Raw genomic sequence first — 21,743 nt, 5'->3', positions numbered from 1 at the left:
TATGTTTGTATATTATGAGAAACAGCAAAATGTTTAAGTTGTGCATTAAGGACGTTCTGCACGACGTTTGAAACGAATCAAATATGTTCTACAACGTGGAAATTTATCAAATCATATTTTGTCAAAGCATCATCATATTCGAAGAAAGTTCAACCAATAAAACAGGGTCATGTGCTTGATTTACTGGTAGACCGATCCTCTGAAAATGTCATCAAAGGTGAAATTTTCATATAGTAACTACAAGGCATTATTCTAAGTTTTCCAGTTTATCAAACGTGCAGTACAATCTTAATGTATCACACCATGTGAACGCAGAAGTGAGCTTCTCCACACCAGTGAACCTATCAAGGGCTTTATTTTATTTACATTGATGAAAGACATGAATTAGACTTGCAGGTGTTTTGTGGCCAAGGTATGTCGTACACAATATAGTGCGGATAAAAGATGCAATTTGATGTTATTATTGATATTATAAAAGTTCTAAAAACATACGTTCAAACTAAACAGTCGCCGGTAAAAAAATACATTACAGAATATTCAAATTTAAAATTGTTTTACCATTTTCACAGAGTCCATTTCCTGAGCAATTGTTTAAGCATGTTATTTCCTTTATTTCTTGAACTATTTTTTCAATATGTTCTATTTCTTGAATCTCAACTCGGGATGGAGTCGTGGCATTTGTGTTGTTCGCCAAGGTAGGAGACGAAGTGTTCATAACTTCCGCAAATACTTGTTGCCTCACGCTTTCATTTCTATGAATTTCTGTGGTGCATGTATCCTGCATTGACTGGCGCGATATTGATGTCCACTCTGTGTTGTTTGTTAGCTAAACAGTAAATTGAAGTGCTACAACACCTTTATTATTACAGTCATTTTACAGAGAAAGCAGTCACTAACAATAACTGATAACTTTCAGCAAATTGATAAATTAAGTCCAACACGAGAAGTCAAAATGTTTTATTTAAAACACATTTATTTTGTTAATAAATTAAATTTCAAAATGGATACTAGACACAGATGCATGTTTGATAGCCAAGACAAGGTGGACAGAAAATCAAGAATTATACCTCACTTTGAAAATGTTATAAAAGATGATTTGAATATAAATTCCTAGCTTAAATGATTTACAGTCGATGCCGCTTCTAGAGCATTATCATTATCCTGTGTGTAAATAACTGAATGTAAAATATCTGCTAATACTGAAAATATTTCTATATCAGTATAATACCTGTATATCTAAAGCACAGGTTCTAACAGAGATGTGTGTATGTGTCGCCGGCAGTTTAGAACAAAGTTCAAATGCCTTCAACGAATCGAAATATTCATTACAATGTTTTTCAGCTAAGGTTTGCGTCCAAACAACATCGTTGCCTTCACTCTCACTGTTTCTCTAAATACAATTAATTAACTGGTTAATATGTTTACCATCATGCAAAGTTGAGTCTCCATAAAGAAACTGTCTATTACATTTAGTTGTAATATATACTATTCCCCAACCATTAGGCGATATTTACAAATATAATTTAAATATGTTTAAATAAAACAGGGCATATAACAGTTTTATAACTTGCCAAAACTTACCATGTTTGCCTTTCGTCTCAAACATTAGTTATATCGATACTGTAAACATTCTAAAGATCTTTTGTTGTTGGTTCGAAACATAGCGACAACAGTTAATGCGTATTGTGCGTATGTTTTGCATCAAAACAATAGCTTGTATTGGAAGTTTTCTTCTTTCCATATAAAGTAAGTAGTCCAATTTCTCACAAAATACAATGCAATAGTGCAATTAGTTGCTATTGAAAACAGACAAATAATTTTATGTAAATAAATCCCAAAAAACAAATAAAAGATGAAAACGAGAATGAAAAAAGAAAAAAAAAATGACCTGAACGCAACGAACGTTCTGATCATTAATAGAAGATATAGGCTTATATCTAATGATTAATGATCTTATAATGAGCAACAGTTGTTTTGTATTATATCATTATCGTCATTATCTATGAGCTAAAGTATATCGATTTACTCGGGTAAACAAAATACTCTAAATAAACCAATACGTAAACTGGTACAACATAAAACAAATTTCAAGGGATGACATTTAAATAAAAATGAGGATGCTTGTTATAGATGTAGAAAGTAAATACAAATAACTGAAAACCGTTACATTTAATAAAAGGTGTAATTTTTGTGTTTTGGTAATTCAAAGTTTCCTTTTTTTGTTTTTATAACTGCATCAAGTCTTATGAGTTATCCTTGTTAACTATTTGTTTGAAAGGGCGTTTCACGTTACCTTCTTTAGGCGATGCTGACGAATCGTGGAATAATGCGATGTCTGCCTGACTATAGGAATATTTGGTCTTCTTGAAACTGACCTTCGCGTACGTGCAGAAGACAAACCTCCACAGCTGTGTTCTCCAGTTTGGGTACCAGGAGTGCATTCACTGACACTCCTATCACATGTTGTTAGCGCATGCGCATTTTCAGACGTGTGTCGGCACATACATGAGGGAAAATTCCATTTGTCTAGTTGCATTTTTTGTACATTTGATGACGAAAATAAACTCTCTTCAGGCGTAGCTTTCCAGCTATTTATAAAAATATTTACTGTTTCATTACTTAAGATGTCACTGTTGTATCTGTGCTTGAAATCATCAGTTCCATTTTGATTTAAGGATCCGCATAGACCTGTACTATTTACATTGTCATGAACTGATGGCAACACAGTAATATCAAGGATTTTGCCGCCTTCCTGGCCCATCCAAGGTTGGTTATCTATCCTGGCTCTTACTGCTGTTCCGTACGGTAAATATATCTAAAACGTATAATTTATTTTGTAACAAGAAACTAAAATGTTATTATATACGGTGTGATATAATACTTAAATATAATCAGTTGCCTCTCCGAACTGTAGGGCTAGTGCAAAGCCCACAATGGATGTAGAAATTTTCCATGTAAGGGTGACATCCAGCTGGCTTACGTAAGATTAGCGCAGCTCCATAACAATACTGGCTCGTGCATTCGGACACCTGGACTTTTTTCTCATACTTTAAAGCTCGCAAGTCGCAAAACCAAAGAGAAAGCTCTATATTTAGAGGCCGTACAAGAGTTCTTCGCGTAAAAGAATCGGCGTAAGTTATACTTCACTGGTACTACCAGTTAGTAAGTTCATACTCTAAATAACACGTAAGAGAAATTTGGGCAGTCGATACGCCGACAATCCGGAGTACTCCGAACATGTTATTGTCACAACATTGTTCATGTAATGTAGTCGGCTACAGAATAAGAGTGCACTTACACTGTCTAACTATAGATACTGCATTTATAGCGAAGTGGGAGAGTGTCTGCCCGATATGTGAGAGGTCCTAGGTTCGAGTCCTGGTCAGAGCTGGCCAGAGCTTAAATACTGACATTCTTTAGCATGTGTTTGAAGGTTATCAGACTGTTCCAGATGTTCTATATTTTTAGCGAACAGTGTAATGGATCATTGTTTAGCGATCGAGATCACTGTTGATTTTAAAATAGAATACACCCAAATAAACAAAAATATCTAATATATTATGTCCCTCTGATGTTTTTGCTCTACATGTCACAAATATTACAAATATATCTATTTTTGAGAAATATATGGACATTTGCATGCATTCAAAGGTTTTGAACTTGATACCTATGCTTTGAAAAAAGGTACTATCTCTATATAGCAAGAACCCGATGTTATAACCTGTATGGACGTGAACATAAAAACTACTAAAATGTATAATTGGTTCTAAAAATATCATCATGAAATATATTAGAACTACGGCATGCAACTCTTACTGTATATGTAAAGTCATTGTCTTTCTTTACTGTCAAGGCTTTGTCTCCGCATCTTTTGTATCCAATGTCTAACACCCTGTCACAAACGTTTATTACATAAACGTCGCCTCCGGCGCGAACGGCTACACCACAGTTGCACTTTGCATGTGACGTTAATCCAATACATGAGGCAATTTTATGCTGTATCTGTAAACGAAGTAATAAAATAATAGATTTTTTGAAAGGAAGGAGAATATTATGAATCTGAAAAGTCTTTGACTTACTACATACTGATCAAACCTTAACTTTTCTGATTAATTCATGTGCATGCAATTTTACATTCTGTTAGCATGAATGACATTGAGTCATTATACTATACTAGTATTATACATACCTCCACATTTTTAAAATTAACGTGTCTGTATAGAATGTATTCACCTTCATGTTCATGGTGTTCATATCGTCTGGAAACAAAAAAAGTCAGCTAAGCATGAATTCTAGTTTATCTCATAGTAGTATATATACAACTGATATAAAAATGTCTCATTTTCAGTTAATGTAAAAAAGGAAGCGAGAAGCTATATTTCAATTGCTGTCTGAACTGATGCTTAAATCAAGGTTTAATGGTCTTTGTACATACGTGTTGTCGAAAGTTTGCATATGTGGGTCATTTCTGGCACTACATATCGTTTCTCGCCATGATCTGTCTTCTTCTGGAAAAACTTCAACCTACACAATATTTAATCTAACCATAACAGTTCTATGTATCAACAGATGAAAAAGAACAACAAAAGAAGAATCATGCAGAAAGTAGTGCTGACGACGATTATTTATTTCTCATTAGAAGGTATTCTTAACTATGTATAATTTAACTATTGTTTACAAACAAATATCAGAAACAATTACAAATTAAAGTAAAACTATTTCGGGCTAGTCATATATTTTCCGTAATGTAAGAAAAAAGGTTTATGTGTACGATTTCTTTCCTCCAAAAAAAGTGTGCAAACTATGCTTTGATTATTTTATATAATAAAGTATACAGAGTATTTTAGACTGGTTTTATAAGACTTTAAGACCAATAATATAAGATACAATACACAGGAAGGGAAAATGTTGTGTGTATTATTAAGAAAGCAATTAATTATATCAATGTAAGACATACGTTGACAGTCGGCAATTTATATCTTTTTTGCCAGATTTTTGGCAAGCCGAAGGAAAACTTCTTATTCGGATTGTAAACCAAGTTCACTTTAAAATGTCCATAAACGCCATATTGTCCAGTCTCAGAAGTTGTGATTTTAACGGTAGAGATATTGTTATATGAATCCTTCGAAAGTTTCGTCACACAGGATCTTTGTGCGAAAGATCCTTTACCTTATAAAAACAATGAAGACAAAATAATTCTGCTGATGTGTATCACAATTTTCATTATGATTACATGTATAAGAAGTAACTGTAGTAGTAATTATAACGGTAACAAATGAGACATTTCGTAATAATGATATAATAATGGTAATAATAAGAAAGATTGAAATTATTCAACAATGTGCCACGAAGTATGGACCATTTAGAATTGATCAATGTAAAAGAGTTTAATGTAAATATTAAACGGAATTATAATATTCGTTTTATACCTATATGTATAACAATATAGTTCTATAAATAGGTATAATCGACCTTGTGACATTTGTTTGAAAACATTTTAAACAAATACTTACTGGAACATTTGACATCATTCGGAATTATGTGTTGTAACTGCACGAAACATATAGAATCTGGGAATCCAGGGCAAACTAATGGCACTCTGTTGACGAATTCTATTGCTTTGGTCTCCCCTTTTCTTAAACTAATTTCAGTATTGCGAATAACGAATCCAGCAAAGTATGGCTTGGAAAAAGTTGAAAGTGGACCTGGCTGCCCCTTTGGTTTTCTGAAAGCTCTGACTGCACAAGTTATCTGTAAACAAGGAAACAATCAAAGATTTCAGTGTGTCAGTATTAATGTTTCCATTTTAGTTAGTGTGAGACTTACAATAAATTATATGCATATACTACATTGACAGAGAAAATATGTTACGCAGAAAATATAAAAAAATTCTATAATATTAAATGCTAAACTACTGCTAAGTATTAAGTACGCAAATAACAATAATTTTTGCTGATACAAAGACAGAATCTCTTTGTTAAGTTTCTAGGCAAATTTATTGCTATAATGAACAGAACAGATTAAGAAACGTTAAACTGTCAAAAACATAGTGTTCAATTACGGGGGCATCTGTGACCGATGGGTCAAATTCGTTAACTTCTAGTCATTAACCTTTCACTGCTGTATATTAGAGCAATGCGAAGAGGAAGGTATCATCTGCCTTGCGGAAGGTCTTCAGTCCTGTGTTTCTCCGTGCCTGGAATGATATCCGGAGGGGCATCTGGGGTTTTTCTCTACCACTTACGTTTGGAAGTCGCCAAAATGACGTAGAATTTTCAAGTACAAATATAGCGTATAAGTAAATGAAAACAGTTTCCAATATTTCAACGAGATTAGCCTGCAAGTGATAATTATAATATCTGCCAGCTTGAATATAAAACAGGACTACTTACATTCACACCAAGTCCAATATTGTTGTCTTCAAAATCTTTGTCAGTGAGATCTAAATCATTAAGCCTACTTCTATCATAATACTGCTTTGTTAGACTTGCATCATAATTTCCTCTTATAATCCACTGGACTTGATAAAAGAGGTGACTTTTGTTTTCATCTGGTAATTCAAATTTGCATCGAAAGGAAATAGTTTCATTAGTAGCTTTCACTATTACAGACACCTTTTCCACAATGAAGTTTGGCGGGGGTTCTGAAATATAAATTACCTTCGATAAAGCAGTTCCAGACATCAAGCGAAAGTTTACTACTGTGGTAAAACTCTTTATAGCTTGAAACAACACCTTTTTTTCAATTTATTCAACCACTGTATTTCGTGCTTCTCGTCTTTATACATGGCCTTTCTATGGTTAAAACGAAGAAAAAAAAAACATACTGAAGAAATAAAGTAACTGGCTTGTCGTAAAAATTTGAAACAATGAGCTGGTTAACAAGAACATAACGTACCTTCAGATCCAATACCTGTAATTAAAACACATTGGTACATTACAATCTTTTATATAACATGTAAAGGAAACTGTTTTAACTGAAACTGATGAAGAGCGTTTCTATAAATAGTTTCTTGTTTGTTACAATAATAATTGCACATGATCATTGATATTATTTCGTGACATTTTCTTTATCAATTGACAACTGCAAGTTACTATATGCATACCAAGATTTTTGACAATCCACAGGGTAGAAGGAAGTAACAGGAATAATTACCAAAACAGTATCCACTTTGATCGTTGTGGGTTGGACCAAGTCTGTAAACGTAATCACCATTACTGCAGTGTTTTGCGAGTATGTTGTAATTCACACTTGAATTTCCTACTTGAGTCGCTTTAATAGTGACTGGACCTATTTGATCGGGCACTCGATCTTCGAAAAAGAAATAGTATTATGCTAATATATTTTACGAGGAATGTTTCATTTTTTCAGTGAAACATCTGCCTGAAACCTTTCTGTTTGGTTAGATATTTCTAATTCACTTTAATGTAATATTTCTTAAGTGTGAAAATGTATCTTATTTTTGTCTTATCACCAACCCTAGTACCATTGTTTCTGTTATTACCTTTGCTGTATATTGGAAAATGTGTTCCACAGTGGTCTAATGGAGGTGCCTTTTCAGGAAAGGTATTGTTTCCAACATTATACCATCGAAGTGGCAGTTTAGAATCATTATATATCCTTTTCAGTTCAGCAGTATGTATATTAGCATATCGAACTTCAAGGTTCGGTAGTCTGGTGTTTTCCTTTGGTTTGCACGGATCAATGTTTTCTATGTAATCTAAACGCAAAATAAAATATCATAATATAGTACATAAAAGTTAAGTCTGTTCTTCATTTGTATTTACGTTGTATGTGCACGTAATAATTAAGCGTAAGCAGTAGTCGTTAAGTGATAATATTTATTGTTAAAATATACTCAAGATAATATATATATTTGAAGGAAGACAATAAGAACATAATGAATTAACATATAGCAAACTGAAAGAAGCTCATATTTTGTATAAAACGGAAATATGTGTGCAGAGCATTCTTTAAATTTCCAACAACTTGAAGAGCTGCAAGATGATTTACTATGTGTAATTATACTGTTATATTATCAATTCACCAAACCAAATGACAGGAGTATTTAACAGCTTATCTTTACAAGCATTTAACATGACGTTTACATGTTTCTTTTCTGTTTAGTTTGTTTAACTTACCACAAGTTATTGCAAACGTCTTCAGAATGTTCACAGTTATGGACTCCCCATTCTCTTGATCTACACTCAGAAATGTCATCTTCTGTACCGATGCAATTAAGATCATCAATCAAAATTCTACCATTACCCTGTCCCATGCCGTCGGCGTCATTTGTCCGATAGACTTTACTGGAATGTTTGAAACTATTTAGAACATCTAAAAGATAATTGTCTGATCTAATCACTAACTGGTTTCAATCAGTAAAATGTGTAGTAATAGCCCGTAAAACAATTTTGTTTTACATCGGAGTCCATCATAAGGTACATTTAAGGCAAGATGCATACAATACCATCTGTCATGTTTCTATTTATTTTCGATAAAGTAAACAGCTTATCATTTTCATTTACTTAATTTACTTAGAAGAAGTACTTAACATAGTATTTAAGGTGGATCACTTTAACAGAAAATCAAGTGTATGGAAGCATAGAATAAAACAATAAAGAAATAGTAAGCTAAGTTCGATAGTCTGTTCATTAAGATGTAAAGAAATGTACACTCCCAAACACCGGCTTAAGTGGACCTTTACTGAAAAGTAACCTTAAATGAACATATGACCCAGTAATGATAACAACTGAGACATTTAACTTTATTAACGCAGAACAAATCATGCTGATTCTAAGTAACAGATAATTACCATTAGAATGGAGAACAGTGTGTGCGGTATTAAGTTCTAACATAAACAGTGGGTACCAAAAAAAACAAAACATTATATATTCACTTAATATGCAGGAGAGGAAACTGAAAGATGTTTTAGTGGTTCAGGTGCCGGTCGCTCAATCATCTGGAAGTCGTATGTTAGACCTCAACTGTCTTACCCAGATCGTCTCATGTGACTCAAGTATGAGATTTTGCAGCAAGCGGACTCGAGAGTGATTCAAATAAGCTTAAAGTTTTCCTCACAATCGGGGTAATTACTATATAGTTAATATTAGCTAATAGCAAACTATGCATACTTGAGTCGTGTCTTGATAGGTAAAAAAATAAATTTTGTAGGTATACATATATTTCCAATTCGTATTCAAAAGTCTTCTTTTGCGTGTCTAAGTTTTTACTACTCTAAATTAAGTTTGGTGTTTAATTATTACATCATGACAATTTACACTTACCATTTAAATCAGTATCAAATATCTCTTTCAATGAAATTTTGGCTTGTTAATTTATATCCCTTGATTCTGAATTCTGCTGTTCAATTCATTGTTATATGTCTGAGGTATGCTTTCATATTTTACTCTAATTGTACTTTACATAAGCACTTTTTGGTTTATTGAAATGTGCCATCTTTCCATGTATTTCATATAATATTGTATTAACTGGTAAATAAGTGTGCCATGAGAAAAACATGTAATTTTATGTAATAAGGAGAGGACAACTGTAAGCTAATATGGCTTTCTGTCCAATTTCTGAAATGTTGTATTGTAACTTTTTCATGCTTTTCGGAATAAAAATATGTTTAAACTAGGTGTTAAAAACGCATTTCGTTTTGTCGTACAAATGATAGTTTTGTACAGAAAATAAATCCGTTTTCGAAACCTAAGTAGAATATATGTTTAAATAATAAAGTACTAGAATCGTGTAAGTGAACATTAATTTTATCTCACCCAACAGTAAACCCAAGCATTCTACAGAGAACTAAAGCATCGCTTTCATCAAACTGGTCATCACAGATAGTGCCCCAACTATGTTTATAGAATAGTTCAATTCTCCCTGACACAGCGCGCTTTCCACGCCCTTCGAGATTTATCTTACTTCCAGCTTTGTTAACAAGCCTTATATATGTTTCTGGCCCTGAAATAATAAAACTTGGTGTAGAAAGGCACGTTGTAGACAACCCAGCAAGTGATTTAACGGCATCGATAGTGTACACTCAAAGCTATTACTATTAACAAAATTTGAAAGTCCCTTATTTGTCATATCTATTAAGTATTTGATAAATGTGCCTGATATTGGAATGACAGTCTTTAAAATCAGTGGTTAAGCAGTTTCAAATTTAGTTCAATGCAAATACTCTACTAAGGTATCTGTTGAAAATAGTATTTCATATTACGGCAGTTGATAGCAACGTTGTCTTGTGTATTGCAAGATTTGACGGCTTTCGTCCACTCCGCAGAACCACACGCAAATAAGTCATTTTCTTTTCCATTACATCCTAGAGAACTCAGAGAAGCTAAGTTGGTATCTAGACCATAGAACCTTCCTTCATGGATTGATATCTTCCTGTGGCTTGGATAAAATCGAAAACATTAAAATCATTTTCTAATATTAACTTTCACCTATGGTATAAATAACAAGGCATAGAATTTATCATTATCCGCATTGTCAAAATATTTCGTCAGTATTTTATCAATCCTAATGTTAGAAAATGCGGGAGCAATTGAAATGTTTACCTGTCATAATCTTTTCTTGACTCTGTAATACTGCAAATAGCTGTTGCGTCTTCTTGGGTAAATCCATTACGACAAACCGCCTTCCAGGAACCATTTATATAAACTTCAACTAGTCCATCATAAGCTGTCCATCCACCGCGCAGACGCACGGGTGTGTCTTGTAATTTAAACATATACGGCTAGTTTGTTCCAATACAGTGATTAACAACCATGATTTAATTCATTCAAACAAGAAGTTACATGCCATTGTAATTTTACTATGAAGACATTACCTATACTGAAAAGTAAATATAGATATAATAATTTGCATTGCAAAGCATTGTCAAACGAGAGACTGTGATCAGTAAAGTGTGAAAATAGTACCTGAAATGTTCAGGACTGTGACTAGATAACTCGATAACAGTATGACTTTGTACTAGCCAATAAGTTTTGACTAAATAAAATAAGTTTATGGTTCACGAGATAACTAAATATTTATCTGTTACTTTCTAATTAGTTTCAAGTAAATACAATATGTGACTAAGAGATATATCTCTAAGCTGTTTGAGCCAAGAGGCTAATATGGGCTATAACACTAAAGAAAAGAAGAAACATAAGAAAAAGTATTTACATGTCTAGACTATAGGTGTCTTTCACTGGTTGAAGGTACGGAAAAATATCTGCCTTAAGGGTAACTGTTCAGGCGGTAACTATTCCGCAAAATAGTTACACGTTCAATACACTCGTACCATACAACAAGATTCTCTTTTTGTATACCGTATTCTTCAAGTATTAGAAAAAATGAAAAAATAAAAGCTTTTCTCTTATTATTTTAAGCCCTATTTGTTTATAGGTTCGTGTGAATTTGCACATTCCTTCATCAACTACAACACGTGAGTCATCTTACACCCCGGAGTGAGAGACGAGTTTTTTTCTAGCATCAGCAAAAACATGGGGAAATTCTTTACGGTATGCAAGAAAAGCCAATTTCATGCTGAAGGCATTATAAAACTATTTTTACTTACCACATTGTACAGAAACGTCATCGTCATGCTTGCAAAATGCATGTGGAGATGCCCATCGATAAGGTGTGTTGCAGTTTGAGATGTCAGGTTCCGTACCACTGCACTGTAGATTTGATATAACGATATCTCCCGTTCCTTTTCCATAAAATGCATGGTTCTTGAACCCAACGCTCCTAAGAAAATATTTTTAATTCAAAGTACAAATAGAATGTAAAATCAGATATGTCAGCAGACAGGTGGGGTACATTAACATTTTACATTACTAAACTGGTATATAATATATATACATAGTTTCACGTTCAAATCAAAAACATTCGAACCGATTAATTTAACACAATAGAATCAGATGAAAGTCTGTAAAATGTACTTTTCATAACAGCCTTTCATTTCTTTCTGATGTCAAATCCATATCTCAAACCGTTGATATATTGACGAGAACAAGTTTATATTAATGGAGGCTTCAGAATGTTGTGCAATAGCTCGATGAGAAACAGTATAAAACAATTACATTGTATTGTGACCCAAAGTCCTGCAAATTACTTTTGCATCCATCAGATCAAAATCTCTGTCACACACTGTCCCATACGTTTCCCTGTACATAACTTCAAGACGACCGTTGTACTTTCCAGTGCCGTTTACGAGTCTTACTGGAGTTTTTGGTCCTATTAGACAAAACTCTGTTTTGAAAACGTATACAAATGCAGGAGAGCAAGCAGAATAACACGAAAAGGTTGGTTTATTTCCTGGTTGCTTTATCTCTTGATATACAATGTACATGTAAAATTTGCTACCCGTAATATTAGTTTTTTTTTTCAGATAATAATTGTCGTAGCAGAGCTCAAGGTTGAAAAAACTTTAAACAAGAGCACCGCCGCCTACGGGTGCCATCGCTCGTCTGCAAGTGCTGGACAGTATGTTAGAAAAGAGTTACAGTTCAGAAGTACAAAAAGGGCCATGGTTCTGACCAAATGCAGATTAGAGCTACAATTCGTTGCCTACATAGTCATCTAAAAATGATAAAAATGTATGCAAAGTTTCAGAGCTGTAGCTCTTATAGTTTTTGAGAAAAGGTTGACCTAAACAAAAGATTTAACCAAGAAACTCAAATTTTTCTAGGTACAAAAAGGCTCATCATTCTGACAAAAATGCATATCACAGTTATCGTTCTTGGCCTACACAGACAGCTTATTGTGATAAACAATTGTGCAAAGTTCCAAAGCTTCATCGCTCTTACAGATGTTTTCCAAAAATCAGACGAGCTAAAAACGTTAAGTACTTCTGTGTGACATCCAGTAGTACTGGCAATTCAAAAGAATTAAAGCTAAATAGTGATAAAATATAGCTCATATATTAAATTGCAAGGCTGAACAAACAAGTACATACTGCAATTGACTCCGACATTTCTGTTATTAGAAAAGCATGACCTATAGCTATTAGATTTCCAAGGATAAGAATCACATTCATCAAGATCACTTTCGTCGCCTGTACATTGTAAATCATCTACCGTCAATGGACTGTTCAGTTGGCCAAATCGGGAGTTGTTGTATATAGTTGCATTTCTGAAAATATTTTGAAGAAACAAAACACTAATTATGCATGTAAAGAGAGTTGGCTTAAAAAAACATGTTTCTATCACAGAGGACCATGACGTTAATCGGGAGCCTGTGAGTTTGGTCACAGAGCGAGCTGAATGCTCGCCGTAATGATTAAAAAGAAGAAAGCTTATGGAAATTTATACCCCCTCAACCTCAGATTTATGTGTGAAAGTTTTCTGATACTTGCAGGAAATAGGCGAGTAGTGGTTTCAAAGTCTAGGAACGATGGTCTTTGAATTGGTCGTCATTTCCTCACTGTTATACTGTTGGAAAACGGTGCTAAACTCATATAGAACATAAAACCCACACTACAGCACACTTTTACAATGATATGACAAAATAAAGTCAAAAGGGTTTGTAACTCGCCTAGAAAGGTAGGTTAAGAACAATGGTTCTGCATATTTTCTAAGTAAACCACAATACATTAAAGGTGGTTAATCATTTAATTGAGATAGTACTGTACTTTTTCAAAACAAAGGTATGAAATTAAAAAGCTTCGAAATGCATGCAATTGTCCATAGTTTTCTAAAAAAATAGATATATTTATAACATTTAATCAGAAGTATATAATTATGAGCATTGAATATTTTCATATAAAAGAAACGTTTGTGATCAAGGAAAGGTAGCTCTCTTTGGACAGGCGGAACAGAAACTTCAAAGGGACATAATATATTTGATATTTTCTATTTGGGTGTATGTCATTTTACATTCAACAGTGAATTCTCTACTCGACTACATTACGTGAACTCAGTCTGGTACAATTTTATGACAATGAAATGTTCTGGGTACTCCGGATTATCGGCGTATTGGCTTAGTCAGCTAACGACAATTTTCGTGTAAAGAAAAAAATATAATATAATTTTTCCAATACTTTTAATCGGTCAAAACTGCCGTCTTTCTATAGTGCGAACTTTCTGTCAGTACCAGTGAAACATAACTTACACCATATATTTTGTATACAGCAGGCGTGTTTTGTCCAAATTACAGCGATAACGTTACAAGTTTCGAGTGGATTTCAATCGACGGGAGATAACAGTTACAAACAAAATACCATTCAGCATCAAACAAAGCTTTTAGAATTCGCAGTCAATCCTCATTATTTCTTAGATCGACTGTCATTCATTCTTTCCAATGATTCCTATATAACTTATCTGGTCCCAATCAGTTAAAAAGACTAAAATGTCACTACTGATTTGTGAGACATGAAAACAGAGATTTGAGTATATATAAGCAAATGTTGAACCAGTACGAATGTGTAGTACAATTCGGGCTCGTATACAAAGCAGCATTGAAACTAATCTTATGGGTCAGTGGACTTGCTGTGGCATGTGCGTGTTCGTTTGTACTGCTAGGCGCTTTGCCGTAATCGGTGTTAGAGCCCTATTACAAATGTATATGTTATTGACTTTCATTTAACTTGTAATTATTTGCCATTAATAAGAAATTAAAAAGAGAGTAAAGTATTTTCTTTTATTGCAATATAATTTCTAGTTTAACATTTGCATTTTGATAGATATCGTGATATCATAATCTGAACGAAATTGAAAATGTTTAAACCATGTCTAGCATCTGAATGAATTTATTTCCTCTTTTTTCTGGGTGCGTAACCAAGATAAAAAGGGAGGTAATAAGAATTTTGCAAACTTGCATTTCTAACGAATTTCAACTAAATATATAATTTTTTATGCAAATAATGAACAAGTATAATTCAATACGTCTTATATTTATATCAATCATTAAGCAAAGTACTTTAATCAACTTTATACTTATGCTTAATAACTCCGTCTTGGTTGGGAAACCATGGTACAACAATCGAAATTTTAAAAAAAACACCGCCACTTAACATTTAAAATACATCTAGCGCCAAGTGAGCATCAACTAGTGTAAATGATCAGATGAAAAGTTTAGAACAAATCCAATAAATTATCAAAATCTGATTGACCACCTTTAAAGCAGATAGAAACCAAATAAGAACTGCGAGGTTCCTTTCAGGTTTTTCTAAATATGAATATCAGACTAGTGAGGAAAAACAGATGATCTCCTTTCAATTCACCGCTTCTGTTAACGTAGCTTTAGACGCCAGTACAAAAATAATCATTTTTCTAATTGGAACTTAAATGTAATCTTCATTTTAAAACAATTTTAGTAATAAAATGAAAAAAAAAGCCAACGATTTCGATTTTCAGCTTAATGGTTTGGTGTTGTTTAGCGTATTTTACTTGAAACAAATCTCATTTAAATATTTACTTGTAATTAAAAAGTATAAGAACTTACTTCTCTTCCAAGCCTATCTGCCGGCACACCACTTCAGCATCATGAGCATCAAAATGTAAATCGCATACTGTACCCCAAATATCTATGAACTTGAATTCAACTCTTCCAATATAATCGTTTACTCCATCAACTAAACGAACCCTGTCATCTAAATCAGTACATGTCCACATTTAAAATCATTAATTGCCACTGGTAATATTTAAAGTTTTCAAAATATATCATAGAGTTCAAACTTTATGTGCATTATTTTCCAACTGAACCAACTGACACAATGAGAGTTTTCAGTTTTCTGTTGCAAAATTGCATTATTGAAGTAGAGCAAGTAATATGTTTTATTCATTCTACAGATATATTTTAAACACAAAATTCCTTCAAAGAGAAAAAAATATTTACTTCAATATTGTTGTTTTTTCACCTGCAGTATTTTGAAAGGTAATATGACATCATTTGTAATTAATTCTCAATTTAAAGTCAATAGTACATCTAAATCATTCTTGTAACATTTGCTAATTAAGACGAAAATTATAATGTTCTTACTTGAGCATTTAACTGTTGCTTTTCTTTGGTCAGCACCATTACATTTTGTAGGGTAACGCCAAGAATAACTAGGTCCACATTCAGAGATATCATTCTCTGTCCCGGTACATTCCAAGTTCCTTATTAACGCATCAGACCTATTGGTTAAAATCGGATCTCCAGTTTCTCTGTAAAACAGTTACAGGTACTGTTTACAAAGTTGTATTTTGGTTCTTGTATCCATGATTTTACGCTTTTTAATAATTCCTTATTTGACTACTGTAAAAGTTTTTACAATTCATTAAAGATACTGTGACTGTCATATAATCAATAACTTTTGCACCGAGTTTCATCAAATTTAATATATAGTCTGTCCAGACTTTGCTAAAATATCTTAATATTAGATATTGATTTGAATCTAGAAATCCACATCAAATATTTTTAACTTGGCTAAATACATAAACTAAGTGTTTGTAGAGCTTTGATCATGATTAATTGTAAACTAGTAGCAGCCCTTTGTAAAACAGACTATCCAGTTAACAGTTTTATTGCATAATAATAAAATCATTTTAAACCTAATATACAATATTGTTTATACAAACAACAGTTTGATTTTGACGTCTGAGATATCAGTTTATAGGCTCGTCTGCCGATACGATAAATTTGCTTTGCCTTAATTACAACCACTTCCAGTTATAACTACTCAGGCTGACTAGCTGTTTGGCCTGTCAAGTACGCTGCTGGGGTTCATTATTGCGACGTGTCATTAATGAATCTTTTGAGATTTGATTATATTCATTTCCTTAACTGAGCATTATTTTGTAACTATTTATTTTCATTATAATTGTCGGATTGTTTTAAACAATAATAATAATATAAAAAAACGAGAAGCAACAGTCATATGCTTATCGGTAAGTTTTGCCAACGGTGTCATAAATTTCTTGAGTCAGAGTCCACTGTACAAGTATTTCTAGCAAAGCATATACAAATGTATTTTTTTTTGACACGTATACAATAAAATACATTGATATGTATCTCATAAAATATTTATACTTATTTGAAAAAAGGATATTACAATACGCAACAAACAAAATACAAACATTACAATGATTATACCTTTCAGTATTATCACGGCTATAAAGGTGGTGCATGTCTGTGTTGCAAAAATTAATCATTATCCAACATTTATTCGTACTGAATCATACTAATTCGTAACCCTTACTTAAATAACAGCATATGCCCAAACGATAATGTGATGTTTACAAACATATTAAGTATATCCAGTTCTCGTACCATTACAAAATTAACTCAGAGGTTATATATACTGATTATATGTAATATTTTGCTATGTTGATTTGAGACTCATGTCAATGGCCTCAGAGAAGATTTTCAAAGTCTTTTATATATAGGCATTTAGTATATACGTGTCACACACGGCAGCTTAGCCATTTTTCTCTCTAGGGCAAAAATTTGAAAAAATATGACAGTCAGTACCAATTATCAAGGCTCTGGTTGTTATATATTCACGGAAGAAGATATTCAAAGTTTTTTTTTTACATTAGCCTACATAATAAATACATGTCAAACACAGAAACGTGGCCTCTTTTGAACCTAGGGCAATACATGTAATTGGAAAATAAAAATATGGTAGACACTCGTATCCTGATATCACAAGCCAAATATCAAGGCTCCAGTTATTATGGATTCAGAGAAAAAGATTTTCAAAACTTCCTATATATAAATCTTTAGTTAGTACATGTCACAAAGGAGGCGTGTCATTTTTGACCATAGGGCAATAATTTGAACAATTATGGTAGATATGCCAAATATCAAAGATCTAGCAGAAGAAGATTTTCAAAGAAGCATATACATGTAATATATACATATTTCTCCCAGGGTCGTGGCCATTTTTGACCATAGTGCAATAATTTGAATACTTATAATAAAGAGTCAAACCCCGATATCACATGCCAACTATATAGCCTCTAGTTATTATGGATTAAGAGAAGACGATTTTCAAATTTTCTTATACATACGCATAAAGTATATACATCTCACACTCCATGGTGGGTTGCCGTTTCTGATCCAAGGGCAATAATTTGAACAATTACGACAATTACGTAAGAGAGTCAAACCCTGATATCACAAGCCAAATATCAAGGTTCTAGCTACTATCGCTTCAGAGAAGAAAATTTGACAAGTTTAGTATCTGTAAATCTATTTTAAACCAGCGTAACCCATAAGTTGAAAGATCTCAAACCTTTTGAACACCTTTGAAAGAGGGCTAACCAGAGGTAATTGGTGTGAAGTTTAATAAAATCTAATCAGTAAATTTGGAGGAGATGTCCTTGAGAAATTATTGACGACGGACACAGCGTGATCACAATGAGCGCCTTGTGCCTAGTTGAGCTAAAACTCCGAAGCCGAGATCGCATATTGGGAAATTTTAGTAATACACGAAAGACGATATTAGTTAACTGCAAACTTGAAAGTTGCGACAGAGCCTCGCATTTTATCATTTTATTCAACTCCTTTAACATATTCAATGCATTTTATCATTTCATTAAACTCGTTTAATAAATTCAATATGAAAAGACACTCAATACATGTAATATCCTCTATATATGGAAACAGAATTGAAAACGACCTGGACAAACAAACACAAATTATCTGAAAAAAAGATCTTCACGAGGATTTGATCTCATACAAAACGAGTTGATGAATTTCTACTGCTACTGGTATCTAAATTTTACTCAACTGAGCTATTTTGATAATATACATATTGGGTACTTAAAATGAAAGAAATACTGATATCAAAATATGTTGTTTCATCAGTAATTATGAAATGGAGACTTCCTTGCGTTTTAGCGGGAAATACATGACCATCGAGGACTGGTGTTACTGCTTTGTAACTGGTAATATTTTCAGATTCAAACTTTGGACATAACATGTAATTAAACAAGACATTATCAATTTAAAATTAAGTATGTTTCTTAATTTCTTTCTTGAAAATGTATATTTCGTGCGTATAAATTTTGTTTATATTTACAGACGGATCTGACAAGAATCGGCTAAGAAGACTGGTATAAATTCATCTCCTAACAAGTTTGGATTTCTAAAATGAACAATATTTCAGAAAAAAGATCCAATATGCCGATGAGTTTGCAATCACATGCTGAACCTAAGCAAATATATGCTGTAAGATTAAGTTAACATACTCTTAGTCACTATTAATCGTCGATGTAATGTAAAAAGAATTTACCCTTTTTTGTAGCCAAGCATCTTGCATATAACACTCGCATCTTTATTATCAAACTTTTCATAACATATAGTACCCCAATTGTTGTTGTAGTTAAATTCTACCAAGCCAGATGATTCTGTTCCATGGAGTCTTATCGGCGTGTGAGGACCTGTAATATATTTTAGATATTCAAATAATAAAATTTTCCTGTAAAATTTCTTTATGATTATATCAATATCCATTTGCCGCTGAAAAAGTATTCAAAGATTCCTATTACTGATTTCCGCGGTTGCTTAAAACAAACATTGGTTAAAAAAAAATTAAAAAACGACAATACGACATTATATCTTAGATTATACGCTTTTGCATCTAACGCAATAGCATGCCTTTCTTGATAATTTATTGTATAAAGGTTATTAAAAATCAAACACGAATTGAATCGTTTATATCATAAGCGTAGTTAACAAAAACAATATTAAAACCCTGAATGTGTGCGTGTGCGTGTGTGTGTGTGTGTGTTAACGTCTTTTTCAACAACTTTTCAGTTTTACTTGTACCATTTTTACGTCTTTGGTATGACGCAGCCAGGGATCGAACACATGACCTCCCGCAAATACCCTGAATGAATTCGGAATCGAAATATTGCGCTTTGTACTGATGCAATAGGAAATACATCGATATACTTACGACAGTTAATAGCGATCGTGTTATTGGAATAACTGCAACGTCTTGACGTTTTTGTCCAAGGAAAGGACTTGCATTCTTGTAAGTCAGTTTCGTTACCTAGGCATCTTAAACCCTCGATCGGATTGTCATAAGAACCGAACTTGTTTCCGTAATAGATCGTTGCATTCCTGTATTAGAAAATGCAATATCAGATATCAATAAATATCAAAATTTCAGTTAAATCTAAATTGTTATATATACAAACGCCTTACCCATGTAATCATTCGCTGGTGCACAATATGAAGATCAATGAAGTCCTTCGTTTTATTAACAATAAAAATTTGATCTTACTACATACCTGAACGTTTCTGAACCAATTGCTCTGCAAATGACATCGGCGTTGTCAAGTGTGAAATTATCTCCACAGATACCTCCGTAGCTGTAATAGTCTATGTATGTAATTCGAACCCTTCCGATATTTCGGTTTGACCCTTCTTGGAGAGAAATGGCTGTATCTTTAAGTGAAGTAAAGAAGAATTTGAAGTGATTGTAGAAGTTACACATAACTTATATGATTCTACTTTCTATACAGAAAGTTTCTGTTTTTATATAACACTTAAAGCCAGTATTTCGTTTTGCTTTCATCTATCGCAAATGTATATTTTCTTTTTATGCTTTGGTAGGATTTGTTATAGCAAAGATATGTGACTGTGCAAGGTTTAATTGAAAATAAATTGATCTTGTTTTAAATCAAAGATATATTTTACATTTACATTTAGTAAGGGAATTCAAAGTTTATACATAATAATAATATCATATATTTTTGAAACTTCATTGTTCATTTGCCTTTTTCATAAGAATTTGCCTGATTTAATGGCACTCCAACATAAAGCAACAAAAGAATATTCTTCTACGTTGAAAACGTCAATTTCTAATAAGAACTAGAAATAAATACAATGCTTAGATACTCAAATACAATTTGTTTGCAATCAATCTAGAAATTTTGGATAAGTTAACAAGGTGAGCGCCTGTTTTTCTTTTGCACATAAGGCAATAGGAGAAGTTTTGATTGTATCTTTAACGGTTACCTCCAATCGCTGAAAAAATACATTTCAATAAACGTGTTTATTCAATTTCACCACAGGTGTGAATTATGCTTTTTGTGTCATATATTCCAAAGTAATCGAAAAACAGTAGTCTTTGTGGTACTCTTAGCGTTCTCATAATTGTAGAAAAATATAGCCACCGTAGCGACGGCAATAGCAACAACAATTAACAGAAATAAACGCAAGAAGAGTAGTTAATTTTCAAAATCCAAATTCAGGTATGTATGATAGATTTTTTTGTTTTGGGTTAAACACCGTTTTTTCACAGTTAAATTATGTAACAGCAGGCAGTTAACCTAACCAGTGTTCCTTGATTCTGTACCAATACAAGCCTGTTCTCCGCAAGTAACTGCCAACTTTTCCACATAAATCAGAGGTGGAGGACGAATGATTTTAGACACAAAATATTTTATCATAACGTCACGGAAAAAAATACGCGTAGCCCGGCGGTCGAACTCGCGACCCGATTATTCGTAGATCTGCGCTCTCCCAATTGAGCGAAGCGGGTGGGTTTTGTATGATAGAATACTACAATAATGTTTGAAGTTTAATAAATCATATCAACTCAAAAAGAATAGCATACAAATAAATTCAACTTACTGCATTCTATCTCAAGAGGTTGGGTGCTACGACAGTAGGACGCAGAATTCCATTCATTTGATTTGCATTCTGATATATCGCCTTCTTCTCCCCAGAGGAGACATCTCAGTCCAGTGACAGCATAATTAGTTGAGTTAACTGACATCTCCCTGTAACGGTTCCCAGAGTGTTCGATC

At 33.0% G+C, this 21,743-nt stretch overlaps 2 protein-coding genes across 2 annotated transcripts in view; both read right to left on the bottom strand.

Annotated features, from left to right (window-relative positions):
• LOC123561909 (von Willebrand factor D and EGF domain-containing protein-like) overlaps positions 1-7,612 on the bottom strand; it is an 18,065-nt gene extending 10,453 nt beyond the window's left edge. Inside the window, exons 1-11 of the mRNA XM_053532883.1 lie at positions 7,588-7,612; positions 6,898-6,912; positions 6,393-6,643; positions 5,514-5,751; positions 4,958-5,169; positions 4,436-4,524; positions 4,190-4,259; positions 3,817-4,002; positions 2,294-2,815; positions 1,229-1,390; positions 559-826 (exon numbers count right to left, since the gene is read on the bottom strand). Coding sequence (XP_053388858.1) covers positions 559-826; positions 1,229-1,390; positions 2,294-2,815; positions 3,817-4,002; positions 4,190-4,259; positions 4,436-4,524; positions 4,958-5,169; positions 5,514-5,751; positions 6,393-6,643; positions 6,898-6,912; positions 7,588-7,612 — 2,038 coding nt within the window. The remainder of the gene's footprint in view (positions 1-558; positions 827-1,228; positions 1,391-2,293; positions 2,816-3,816; positions 4,003-4,189; positions 4,260-4,435; positions 4,525-4,957; positions 5,170-5,513; positions 5,752-6,392; positions 6,644-6,897; positions 6,913-7,587) is intronic.
• On the bottom strand, positions 7,159-21,743 carry LOC128551927 (deleted in malignant brain tumors 1 protein-like). Its single transcript, XM_053532882.1, has 15 exons — positions 21,568-21,743; positions 20,220-20,376; positions 19,883-20,049; positions 19,217-19,364; positions 15,976-16,142; positions 15,439-15,586; positions 12,953-13,128; positions 12,078-12,231; positions 11,570-11,742; positions 10,566-10,722; positions 10,226-10,401; positions 9,780-9,966; positions 8,142-8,309; positions 7,505-7,720; positions 7,159-7,311 (listed from the first exon to the last, which is right to left on the bottom strand). Coding segments are annotated over exons 1-14 (2,124 nt in total). The 5' UTR covers positions 21,713-21,743; the 3' UTR covers positions 7,159-7,311; positions 7,505-7,719.

This window comes from Mercenaria mercenaria, unplaced genomic scaffold, assembly GCF_021730395.1.
Source record: "Mercenaria mercenaria strain notata unplaced genomic scaffold, MADL_Memer_1 contig_1840, whole genome shotgun sequence".
Lineage (NCBI taxonomy): Eukaryota > Metazoa > Mollusca > Bivalvia > Venerida > Veneridae > Mercenaria > Mercenaria mercenaria.
This window is presented reverse-complemented; position numbering and strand designations above follow the sequence as displayed.

Excerpts from the sequence above, each read along its gene's own strand:
- LOC128551927 (XM_053532882.1), bottom strand. The coding sequence starts at position 21,712 with ATGTCAGTTAACTCAACTAATTATGCTGTCACTGGACTGAGATGTCTC. Across the intron at positions 20,377-21,567 it reads ACCTCTTGAGATAGAATGCA|ATACAGCCATTTCTCTCCAA; the intron begins GTAAGTTGAATT and ends CTTCACTTAAAG. Across the intron at positions 10,402-10,565 it reads TCAAGAAAAGATTATGACAG|CCACAGGAAGATATCAATCC; the intron begins GTAAACATTTCA and ends ATTTTATCCAAG.